Below are 12,402 nucleotides of genomic sequence, written 5' to 3'. Positions count from 1 at the left end.
GTTCAACAGAATGTCTACCAAGGGAATGTCACCCAGATGCAACCATCCTTTCTGATCCAAGCTCCTCCATGAACCTGATCAGATTTACAAGATGAAATGCTATGTGATATGAGGCACACTCCAGTCCCAGCACTGTTCTGTCACTCTCTGCTACTCGTTTTTAGTTTCCCCATTTCCTGCAACTAATAGATATCCAAAGGTTATCTATAGGAAAAACGCACCAATACAGACACCTTCAGTTTAGCTGGAAAATACTGAGGCTGGTTATCCAATCTCCACAAAGGAGCAATCTTAAAAGAGGTGCTGCCTTAGTGGTGGTCAGCCCTTAAATGAAGTCTAGGAGAGGTGGAGTCAAACTCCACCCCTTCCAGGAGCACAACTGAATTACCTCCACCTGTGCTCCCACAGCTAACCCGACACTTGCCTCAGCTGATTAATCAGAGGTTCAGGCTGTGATTAACAGCTTCCCATACAGGTAGTTTACTGAATCTGCTGCATGTCCCCCCCTCCTCATTCAGCAAAAGCATGAGAGGCCAATAGGACTTCTATGCTGAAAAAGTGTCCCCATTGGTATGGCACACTTCAGGAATGTGCCTGGTTACCTTCCTTTGCTCTACTGCATGATGCTAGAGAACAGCACTGACATTGGTAACACCAACATCTCTCATTAGGAGGCTACAACTGGCTCAGAGTCTGGTGTCACAGCAGCCAGAAGGAAAAAGGCAAATTTCACACATGAAGTAGATGGACACGAAAGCTGAGGGCCAAAGAACAGGATGCCAGCTAGTTGTTCAGAAATTCAACAGCAAAGCACATGAGATGCAAGAGAAACAGATGCAGGAAATAGCAAGAACTGTGCAGTGACAGCACATGCTCACAGGGAACAGTCAGCAGCAGGAGGTCTTTCCTGTACTGACAGTGGCGACAAAAAGAAGCTGACTATTTCTCAGAGCAGCAGCATACTCTTCCTGCTGCTTTTATGTAAAACTGATGGACAGGATCAGCAGCCTTGCCAGGACTTGGAGCAACCAGCATGGGCTGGAAGGCTTGCAAGGGACCTGACTGAGACAAAGCAGCTTAAGTAACCCTGCTGTAGCAATCCTTCCTGGGACACAGCACAGCGAGCACGAACCACAGACCCCTTCACGAAGCAGAGGAGCCTGCACTCTCCCCATATGCCTCCTAGTACAGACAGGCAGATACAATGTGTGATACTAACCTACAGACCTGAGGCTGCCCTGTCTCCTCCTGGGTACAGGTCATTTCTCTTTCACTAACACTGCAAACAGACTCTGTCCTTCCTAATTCCTGCACAGCACATCCCTCGGGCAGCCAAACATAAACCTCACCAGGAGAAAGCCAGCACAGGAGGGAAGCAGCATCACACTGCAGCACAATAGATGGGGACAAGGTAGAGCAAGCAACACAGCCCTGGCAATGCCTACTCTGCTTGCCATGCTCAGGTACAGTGGGGATGAGTCATGGTTGATGAAGGCACAGCCCTATGGGAGCTGCCCTCAGCTCTTTTCTTCCCAGGGCACACGCAGCCCTTGCAACACTCAATGCTGGCTCTCCTGGTATGACTGCCAGGACAGCTGTACCATGAACGGGATCAGGGAACTCAGCTGGTTTAAAAATAGCTGTGACAAAAAGCTATCACTTACTTTTACCTGAATTGATTCCCCAGTACTGCTTGTGTAACCCTATAAATGGGCATATAGAAGCAACTAAGGTAGCAGGGTAAGAGCAATGCACCGCAGGGGCTACCCAAGGTGGGGCTGCAGCCCTGCCAGGCTGGGTCCAGTACCTTGTCCTGGGGCAGCTGGAGTCAGAGGAGTGTGCAGAAGCCCCATCTTACTGCAGAGCAGCCTGTGTCTGTGCCAGGTCTCAGCTGACCATGCAGCTAGGCCTCTGCTGACTCCCAGAACACGAGACTCAACACTCCTGCTAAGCCTTGCTCTGCAGGAGCCTTTGCTCAACGTCTCAATCGTCTCTGATTGTATCTTTGCATCTCCAAACTTTACAGGCCTTGCTAAGATCATGGACCCTAGGCTCCCATGGCAATTAATTCTACCATCTATCTTGAATATCAGTGGAAAAATTAGAAATAAGTGACATGAAAACCTTTAAATGTAAACCAAAAGTTGCCTTGCCCAGATACTTCCAAATTTACTGTTAACAACACGCTGGTGTGACCGAACGATCTCCTTTTGGAAGGAAGGAAAGGGAGTGTGTGCAGCTCCAGATCAGTAATGCCACAATACCGCATAGCTCCTGCTGTCCTTCTGGAGCCCTCCTTGCACCGCAGTCACTCGCTTTCCCTTCTGAAAGGGGCTCTATGCCACTGATATAGGTCAAGACACAACTACCTCTTCTCCTCCTCTCCTGCGCTGTAATGCAACGACGTGCTGGTGTGTAATTCAGCACGGTCAGGTCCTGACCCCGTACCTGGCCTGAAGCGAGGCCTTCCCTACCTGGATCACTGCCCCGCCGCTCTGAGGGGCAGGCCGTGCCTCCCGCTCACTAAATCACTCCCCGGCTGCGGGCTCACCGCGGGGACACCCGTACAAGCCCCGCCATGCGCCTCAGGGTACGGCGGACGGAGGCCCCGCAGCGCCGAGCCGGAACCTCGCGAGCACGCCCCCTGCCGGCGGCCACGGCACGGCCCGTCCCGCTGCCGGTTTGGGCTCGGGCGGTTCCCGTAGCCCCGCTCGCTCCTGCGTCCGTTGGGCCCTGCCAGCACCCGTCGACGCAGTGGCGTGTGGGAAGGAGAGATGATGGCGGCGGAGCCGAGCAAGACGGAGATCCAGACTCTTTTCAAGCGGCTCCGGGCGGCGCCGGCCAACAAGGTAACGGGAGGGGCCGGGGAGGGCTCTCCGGTTCCCGGCGGAGCCGGTTCTCTGCGGGCCGGGGTCTGAGCGGCGGGGTCGGGGCCCGGGTGAACGGCTCCGGGCCGCGGGGCGAGCCGAGGTGGGGGCTTCGCCTCATCCCGGCCGTCCCTCTGTCCCCTCCAGTCGTGCTTCGACTGCGGCGCCAAGAACCCGAGCTGGGCCAGCATCACCTACGGGGTCTTCCTGTGCATCGACTGCTCCGGCGTCCACCGCTCCCTGGGCGTGCACCTCAGCTTCATCAGGTGTGTGGGAGCGGGGCGGCGGGACGCGTTTCGCTGCGGGGCTCGGGGGTGCCGTCGGGGTCTTTGTGCTGTGTGTCTGCCTACGGGAGGCTGCGGGTCGCTCGGCAGGACGGCAGCGTGCTGTGCCCCCGGCTTCGTGTAACAGCGCCTGGACCTGCTTTGAAGAAGGTGAAAGGAGGCCCGTGGCACGTGAGTCTCGGTAATAAAGCAGGCTGAGAGTCTGTTTTGCAACGCTGAGCGAAGCAAAAAGGAGCGTTGTTAGTAGGAATGTTGTTCACTCTTTTCTGCATTGGCCCAGTGGGGAAGGTGGTCTTGTGTTTCCATCCCACTACGCTTGTTTTCTGTACCTGTTTTTGCATGCTGAGTAATAGCATGGTGATCATTACCCGTGCAGAGATAAGTTGAGTAACCCTAAGGAGCCGTGCCGTGCCCTTGCTACATTCGGCCGTTTTGGGCTGCTTTGTCATGTGCTCTGGCTTGATCGGTGGGATGGGCCGTGCTGAGTCTTTGAGCTGTGGTGAGATCAGATGTGGGATGGAAGCTTTCCTGGGTTGGGCCCCACCTCTCAGCAAGCCGTACCAGTGAGACACCCTCTCAATTTGGATGCCATGTTATTTGGTATGAAGCTGAAGCTAACTTTGTTCCTTGCTTTAAAAGTTCAGATTAATTCCCGATAAGAGCAAATAATTCACTGAGATGTGCTTTCCTCCTTTGCCTCCTGTACTCTGGTGGAACAGAAGGGGGATCTCTTGCTGTTCTAGCTTGGAGCGTGCTTTTGTATTTGGCACCCCTGCCTATCATTAACAGCAGTAATTTGTTCCCATGCAGGTCCACAGAGCTTGATTCTAACTGGAACTGGTTCCAGCTGAGGTGTATGCAAGTGGGCAGCAATGCCAATGCGGTGAGGAACTTCCAGAGGCATTTTGCTTGATTTCTCTATTGCTAATCCATATCCTCAGTTTCTTGCCCCTTTATTTTGTGTGGCTTTCTGGATACCAACCTTTCATTCTCTTTCTTTTCTTTTTCTTTGAAACGTGTAATGAGGGCAGGCATTTGTTAGGTGCACTTGGAAGTCAGCCTGTGACCTATACATGTATTGTTTTCTGGTATGCAGATCAGTCATTTACTGACGTTTTCTTTATATGAGGGGCATGGTCCCCTTAAACAAAAGGAATCAGTAACACCGATCACTTGGGAAGCTCTTGCTCAGCATGGTGACAGAAGCATTCCTCTGGGAGTGAAAGGGATTGTTCACATCCTTCTGGGGTTTGAATGAGACTTATTGTGGAAAGCTGAGTTGATCAGTGCAAGCTTCATACCACGCGCTCAGTATTATATCTCCTGTCTTTGGGAAGCTTCTTGTTCTTGTAGTGTTTGTGTCATGTCTAATTGCTGCTTGAGTATGACCTAGCACCAAGGAGACTAAATGTTCTTCTCTTTTTAGACTGCTTTCTTCCGCCAGCATGGCTGCACTACCACAGATGCCAATGCTAAGTATAACAGTCGAGCTGCCCAGATGTACAGAGAGAAGATCCGGCAGCTGGCAAGTGCTGCCATGGCCAAGTACGGCACTGATGTAAGTTCAAGCATTCTCTACTGTTAGGCACGTAGCACTTCATACTGAGTCCTGTAGGGTATTTTCTTTTTAACTCTCTTCTCTTCAGTTGCTCATAGATGGACTCAGTGGAGCCCCTGGGCATTCCCCTGACAAGAGCGATGCTGATTTCTTCATGGAGCACACACAGGTGGGAAGAATTGCTTAAACCAGACAGCTTTAACAGCTTTCAGGTAACCCGCTGTTCGCCCAGGAACCTGGATTGGCAGTAGGAGCAGTTCTGCTTAGTTTAGGATTCTAAACTGTATACACGTTCAGTAGTAACACAGAACAACTAAGATTCATTCAGTCATCAGTCTGGAATATAGTCCACAGATATAAATATTTCTATATGGGTTCTCAATACCTGCACCTTTTCTCTTTGAGGACATCTTCAAGGAATCTCCCTGGATAATGCAGAGTGTCTCTGGTCAGTTAAAGCAAGGGCTGGCTATTACTTTGAACATCTGGTTTAGTTGGGTTTCTAGTGGAAGTGGATTAAATCAACTGCTTGTACAATGCTCTGTTATTCCTTGTGGTTTTCCATTCTGCTTTTTTATTTTATTATCCCAGCAAAGGAACATAGGCTTGTGTCATCTTCAGTGAGGGCATAGTCTGTTGTTTGGAATGCGTTTTCTAAACCTTAACCTGAATAAAGGCTTCTGAGCTAGAAGTAAGTTCAGGTTTATGAGATGTATTCATCCTCTGCAAATCATTAGAGTGATTTTCTCCTTACAGTCTTCCAGAACCTGGGATGTAGCAGATGCCAGCCAGAATCCTGCACAGTCTTCCTTGGAAATGGAAAAAGCACCAAAGTCATCAGAAAGCAGTGAAGCACCACGTGAGTTCTCTGCTGAGTAATTTTCTCAAGAACCTGACTTCATTTCCAGGAGACTACAGTTCTGTACCACAGTTGGAAAGGCTTGTTTCAGGCTTGAAGGAATGGAAGCTCTGTGCGCTGTCTGAAAATGGCATGTGAATATAAAGCAGAAAACTGTTTCTAGGATGCGTTACAAAAAAAAATCGAGAGTCTGGGAGCACAACAGTAATTTGAAACAACTTTGTGTATTCCCTTTCAGAGTGTTTTCTGTCTTTTAATGTGTTGAGAACACTGCAGAGCGTGTAACTTGCTCTGTGGAGATCTAAGGTAGTCGTGCTTGGGAAATTGCAGCTCTCAAACTGGAACTTAGTTTGGTTTGGTTGCTGTGGGGCACAGAAGTTAGAAGAGAGATAGTGAAACTTAGCATGCTGTGAGAATAAAGGAGTTAAGAGTATCTCACACAGAGGGTGGTGACATGCTGGAACAGGTTGCCCATGAAGGCTGTGGATGTTCCATCCCTGGAAGCATTCAGGGCCAGGCTAAATGTGGCTCTGGGCCACATCCTGGTCCAGTAGTTGGCAACCTTGCACATAGCAGGGATGTTGAAACTCTATGATCATTGTGGTCCTGTTCAACCCAGGCCATTCTATGATATGATTCTATGATCTCTGAATGTATTCTTCTGTTCTTGTGTTTGCAGATCCAAGCCAAGGCCCGTCTATTGACTTGTTGAGCACATCTCCTAAAGCTCCTATAGGTAAGTAAGATTCTTTAGGATCTCTTAGGTCAGTCTTGCTGTTACACCTGCTGCTCAGTAGTAAGCTTAGTGGAGCTGGAACCAATGAACATATTTTCAGCATGTTGAAAGGAGCTTATCTTCCTTTGGAAGCAATACTGAGGATTTCTGTAAATCTCCACAACAATCCACAGCTTATTGGAGGTTATCTTGCTCCTTTGGCTGATTGAGTTCAAGGATATCTCATCTCAAAAGTTTGTTTGCATTTTGGGGCTTTGATTAAAACTTGGTATTTGTGTATCTGGAACTTGGCTCATCAAGGCCACGTGGCTGATTTGTGTTTTGTTTTACTTTTTCCTCCAGAAACTTAGAAGCAAGTAAATCTTTAGCTTGTTGAGTAACAGGAATTTATATCTGATTGTCCCAACCATTGCTCTCCTGTCTGCACAAAGCATTTTGCTGAGGTTTTCTTATCAAGAGTATGCTCATAGCCCACAGTGGGCTTCATCCTGGGTGGAAAGGCTACGTCCCGAAGTGTCTATTCATTCCCCATATTTGTTTCTTCTCAGACATGTCCATGTACCTGTCATCACAGGAGCCTGCTCCTGCCAGAGGTAACTGGCTAACAGGTGGCCTGCGCTGGCTGCTTGTCACAACTCTGCCTGCCCATTTTGTGATTCTGCCTTCAAATCTAACTTTAGCTTCTTTTGCTTAGAGAGAGAGAATGAGCCAAAGCTTACATGTATCATATTGGGATCTGAGCTAAATATTGTTTCTCTGGAAAGGGATCTTGTTGCTATTTAACAAAACCCATCTCCTGGCAGTAATAAAATCAAAGAAGTTCTTAACGGTGAGCTGAAAATAGTATCAGATCGTGGATTCGGACAGCCATCTTGCTACTTCAAAATCTATGGTAAAATTAGAAAAGGTCATTCTCAGCAGCCTGCCCAGTATCTCAAGTGTGGATTGACAAAAGTCACGTGGGTGTAGGAAGTAGGGAGATAAAAGCCCAACAAGGGCAATCAGATTATGGAACTATGCAATGGTAAAAGCTGGAAAAGTAGTATAGGAAATCCCTCTTTATGCTTGCTTTGTTCTTATACTTTTTCCACAGGCATCTGCTGCTTGGCTGGACCTTGGCTGTTTTTACTGATATAAGGTGTTGAGAACCCTGTTGCTTCTATAGCACAGTACATTTTAAGTCCATTTTTTTGCTGGTGGTTTGTACATGTAAGTGTAGCCTTAGGGTTCTTGTTTCTTTGTCCCTAAGGCACTGGTGAGACGCTGAGCTTCAAATGTCTTTGAAGCTGTGTTCTCTTGGATTTATGTACAAAGTAAATCTTGTGCCTCTAGCAACCCTGGTCTGTACTGGATAGGGTCACCAATGATATAAAACTTGAAGGCACTTTCTGAACACCTTACAAGTTTCTCCAGGGATGAATATGCTTCTCCAGGTCACTGGCCTGCAAATGTGGGGCTTTTCAGTGCATTTTTCTTGGCTGAGTGAAGTGTTACGTGAAGCTGCATGGTGTGCCCGGGACTCTATAGCAGCTGGACTGCGGTGGATGTTTGTGAGGGCTCCTGATTTATTTTGGCTTCTTAAAGTAATTTGCTTCTGCTTATTTGCTGCTTTGCTTCTCTTACAGAGCTTAAATCCTCCCTCATTGGAAAGAAGAAGCCAGGAGCTGCCAAGAAGGGGGTATGTTGGAGCTCCTATTTTCTGGAGAGGCAGCAGAGCACATCTCATATTACTGCTGTCCTTTCCCTGATCCTTTCCTTCTGCCATTAACCAAGCTGTCTACTGAGAGATACTTTTGGGGAAGGCAGAGCTTTATCTCATTGCCTCTTTTGAAAGATAGCTTTTATATTCATAGAAAAAAATAGACCTTGTTATGGTCTGGAGTGTACTGTGGCTGATCTCTTAGCGCTTGCTGCTGGAGGAGGGTGAACTCTTGTGTGTTTTTCCATGTTGTGTTGCAGGCAGTACTGCGCCTGTACACAGAGACTACGCAGGGAGACTGACTTTTATGTGTTTTTTTTGTTGTTGTTTGTTTGAAGTTGGGTGCCAAAAAAGGTCTTGGAGCCCAGAAAGTGAGTAGCCAGAGCTTCAATGAGATTGAGCGGCAAGCTCAGGTGGCAGAGCAGCTGAGGGAGCAGCAGGCAGTGGAGTCCAGGAAACAAGCAGAGGAATCCATGTAAGTGCCCTGTTCTGATTATCTTTCATATGTAAAGCAGAGATAATGTGACTGATGCTAATCACTCCAGGACCACCTAATATGAAAACATCCTGCATAGTAGGATGAGCAGGAACCATAAGCCGAAGTGGTCATTATAACAAGGCAGAAGTTATGCTGCCATATTTTATTCAGATTTTTACCTCTGGAAGAGTTTAAGGAACAGATGTGGAAGTATTTGATTTTTCTGTCTACCTTGGGACAGGATTGAGGAAGCCAAACTGGATGAGGTGTTCTTGTACCTCTCTCTGGGGGTGGGGAAGCAATGCTTACATCATGGAAATCAAGGATGGCTAGAAAAGAGTTGCATCTCAGAGTAAGGGAGACGAGAAGACAAGATTCTGTGAAAGGACATTTGGTCTGAGCTGTTATGGCAGCTGGTGTTTTTGAAGGGTTATCAGGATTGTTTTTGCCCTTTTACAGTGTAGGCTGGGCTGAGGGAGAGGGTAAAGAGCTGGATCTCACCATAGTTCTTTCCTTTAGAGTCACCTCAATGCGACTGGCTTATCAGGAACTGCAGCTTGATCGAAAGAAGGAAGAGAAAAAGCTTCAAAACCTTGAAGGGAAGAAGCGCGAACAAGCAGAGAGGCTAGGCATGGGCTTGGTGTCAAGAAGGTACGGCTTTGGATGGCATAGAATAGATGGAGATGCTTTGGAACCACCCTGCTCTGGAATAGTTTCACAAGCAGTAGCTTGCTGCTCCTGTGATGCAAAAGGAGCTGGTAAAAGTGCTTGCATGCTGGACTGTGTCTAAAAACACTTTGGGCCCCCGAAGCAATGGAACCTGTTCAAAGGTTCTGATTCTCATTTGAGCTTTTCCAAAGGTGCATATAGCTGGTCAGTGCCTATTTCTAGAGCCTTGATGCTTGACAGATGTCCCTGTGTAGGCAGACATGTCCTCCTGCCACCTTTGAGAAGGAGACTTGGAACTTCTAATGGAGTCAAGCCAGATATGTGGTGAATGTTTCCTACAGCTCTCCCTTTAGGCGTGTGGCACTTGCCCTGTCTGTAAAGGTGATGCCCAGTTTTAGGGAGACAGGTTGTAGCGGCTGGATGCAGTCATACTTGTCAGCCCTAACTGCCTGTTTCTTGTGCTAGTTCTGTTTCACACTCTGTGATGTCTGAGATGCAAGTAATTGAGCAGGAGACACCACTGGCTGCAAAGTCTTCCCGTTCCCAATTGGACTTATTTGAAGATGGTGGAAGCTTCACATCTGGACCCCCCAAGTAAGTTTGAGCTTCAGTGTAGTCTTTGGCTTATTCCCAAACACAATATCTGTCCTAAATTACCCATTTTTGGTATTTAGGTACAAATATAGTCCTTTCTCATTTGAAGATGCCTTTGGCTCACGATGGGAAACAGACTCCTCATGGGGTATGGACAAAGATGAGGAACCGGAGGTGACAGTTTCCAGTATTCGGCCAATTTCAGAGAGGTAAAGCAGCCACTAATGCTTCTGTACCTTCATTGTATAGGTCTAAGAACTGTAGGAGAGATGCTACTGAGATGCTACTGTATTTTGACAGAATCTGAGCCATGTGCTACAGAAGATAACATACATAAATAACCCTGAGAAAATGAGCCTTTGCTGACTCATTCATTTCTATGCCTGTTGAATCCCAGTCTTTATAGTTATGAAATTTAACTGCCCTGAATATGGGAGAGGAGATCCCTGATAGTAGCTAGTGCCTGGGGCTTTGTTGCTTTTCTTTGATCAGATAGGATCTGAGAGAGGTCTTCCCTTATTGTGTTGCTGAGCTGAATCTATCTCCTGTTGTTTCCTCAGGCCTACCAGTAGGCGGGATATGGAGAACAGGACAACAGTTGTGGAATCTAATGAAGCTCGGCAGAAGTTTGCAGGGGCTAAAGCCATCTCTTCAGATATGTTCTTTGGGCGGGAAGCAGATGCTGAGGTACGTGCACTCTGCAGTGCTTCATTTGGTACACCTCTGGCTTCATCTTCTCCTTTCTGCACAGGCTGTACCCTTCCTTTACTTTTTCTTGTCTTCCTTTCTTCTGCAGTATGAAGCCAGGTCCCGACTACAGCAGCTCTCGGGCAGCAGTGCTATCAGCTCCGCAGACCTGTTTGGAGAGGCTGAGAATGCGCACTCAGGTTTGTTAATGCTGGAGACGGGGGGTGTGGAGGCAGCTTTGGAGGACCTGGACTGGGGAGGGGTCAGGGTGCTCTCTGGTGCTGGGGAACTCCAGTCTCACTTGTGCTGGTTCTCGCAGGTGGTGTATCAATCGGAAATGTTCTGCCTGCTGCTGATATTGCACAGTTTAAACAAGGAGTGAAGTCAGTTGCTGGCAAGATGGCTGTCCTAGCCAATGGGGTGATGAACTCCCTCCAGGTGAGGTTGTTACAGGTTATGTTACTTCACGTAGGCTCTAGTCATGCTTAGGTGCTTTAACCATATCCTGACTTCCACTGGGATTATTGCCGTCTTCTCAAATTGCATGGAAAGCCCCAGGTGCAGATGCACCTTTTGTATCTGAGGACTCCATAGCTGAGCAATTCCAGGTGGCCAGTGAACACTACTTGGACAGCCTTACACTCCTGCTGTGGACAGGTTATTGTATTATGTCTGTTATGTCAGATAAATCCTAGGTGGAACTTAACATTTGAGCCCATTTTACCTCCTATCTTGGCATGTTTTCTGTCTTGATGTAAATTTTCACTGACCTCTTATCTCTTGTTTGCATTCTGGTCCCAAACGCCCTAAGACCTTGTTTTTTGCCTCTTTAGAGTTGGTGCAGTGTTGCATTGTGGTGACTTGGTGTGTTTCCTCCCCAGGATCGTTATGGCTCATATTGATGACCCAAGGACTGCAACTCACAGGGAAGCCAGCAAGAGGCACCGATGCCACTTTTGCCTGGAGTATACTCTGCAGGATTGTCTTAGTTTATCTGGGGTGGGTGGGGAAGGGAGAAGGAAAGCAGAAGGGTTCAGCACATGGCTGTACGCAGGATGCTTTCCAAATATCTCTGGATTCCACACTGCATTAAAATTCAATGTGCCCTCAACCCACTGCTATTCACTAGCCAGTGGAGACTGGGGTAACCTCACTGCTCTGAAAGATAAGATGGGAACTCCTGTGGCTGCCCTCATCAGTGCTGCTGTCCTTCTTGGCCCATACCTTAGCTCACCATATGATAGAGGAAACAGGGATGCTGTATTTCTGAATGTGGTGTTACCTCGTCCTCATGGACATGAGTGTGGTTTCTTGTTCTGCTCAGTGCTTCTATTGCCTGTTTCCATGCAGGCTGCTGTTGCAGTTCACATCACTGGTAAGACATTTTCAGCTGCAAGGTTCTAGTGTGCATGGTAATCCATGGTGTCACAGATTCCTCTGTATTTTCAGGGTCTGCTTTGTACCATGGGGTAATCCTTCCTATTGTCTTGTAAACCAGCATGTATTGATGCAGGAGAACAAATCAAAGCAAAGATTATTTTTTTAGCTTCTACTCATATCAACAACAACAAAGTCCCAGGTACTGAAGTATGGTAAGGATGTTTGCTGGACCGCTGGCTAGTGTGTTGCCCAGCCATACTTTACTTCCAGACTTGGACAGAGAGAAAAGTCCTGACCTTTGACTTTACTGAAATGTGTTGTGGGTGAGGGAGGCTGCATGAGGACTGTTATTTTTGTCCTGCTCAGGTTGACTCTTTGCTCCTGACTGTGTTTTTAACAAGAGCTATTTTCAGGTATCTTTGACTATGCAGTTGAGGATGGAATAGCCCTTTATCCCCTATTAAGTGCTCTACAGTTGAAAAAGAACTGTATTAGCAAAACAAGAGGCTGGGTCTTTTTATTCTGTGGCTTCCCATCAAGAAACCTCCAGGGTTGAGTCCCAACTGTATCCCCATCTTTTTGTAGGCCTGA

At 47.6% G+C, this 12,402-nt stretch overlaps 2 protein-coding genes across 2 annotated transcripts in view; one reads left to right on the top strand and one right to left on the bottom strand.

The window, feature by feature from the left end:
- The window catches only part of DDB2 (damage specific DNA binding protein 2), a 44,440-nt gene extending 41,813 nt beyond the window's left edge, over positions 1–2,627 (bottom strand). The window contains exon 1 of the mRNA XM_072336974.1: positions 2,475–2,627. The gene's annotated coding sequence lies outside the window, so the exon portion shown is untranslated. The remainder of the gene's footprint in view (positions 1–2,474) is intronic.
- Positions 2,628–2,746: 119 nt separating this feature from the next.
- Positions 2,747–12,312, top strand: ARFGAP2 (ARF GTPase activating protein 2). Its single transcript, XM_072336973.1, has 16 exons — positions 2,747–2,849; positions 3,015–3,133; positions 3,962–4,034; positions 4,578–4,709; positions 4,798–4,878; positions 5,466–5,568; positions 6,248–6,304; positions 7,930–7,982; positions 8,342–8,478; positions 9,001–9,132; positions 9,616–9,744; positions 9,825–9,953; positions 10,305–10,431; positions 10,541–10,631; positions 10,751–10,869; positions 11,313–12,312. Exons 1-16 carry the CDS (start codon positions 2,775–2,777, stop codon positions 11,331–11,333), a joined length of 1,578 nt encoding a protein of 525 aa, XP_072193074.1. The 5' UTR covers positions 2,747–2,774; the 3' UTR covers positions 11,334–12,312.
- The last annotated feature ends 90 nt before the right edge of the window (positions 12,313–12,402 follow it).

The sequence above is a fragment of the Excalfactoria chinensis genome, chromosome 5 (genome assembly GCF_039878825.1).
Source record: "Excalfactoria chinensis isolate bCotChi1 chromosome 5, bCotChi1.hap2, whole genome shotgun sequence".
Lineage (NCBI taxonomy): Eukaryota > Metazoa > Chordata > Aves > Galliformes > Phasianidae > Excalfactoria > Excalfactoria chinensis.
The sequence above is the reverse complement of the archived record's forward strand: the minus strand, read 5'-3'. Positions and strand labels throughout refer to the sequence as shown.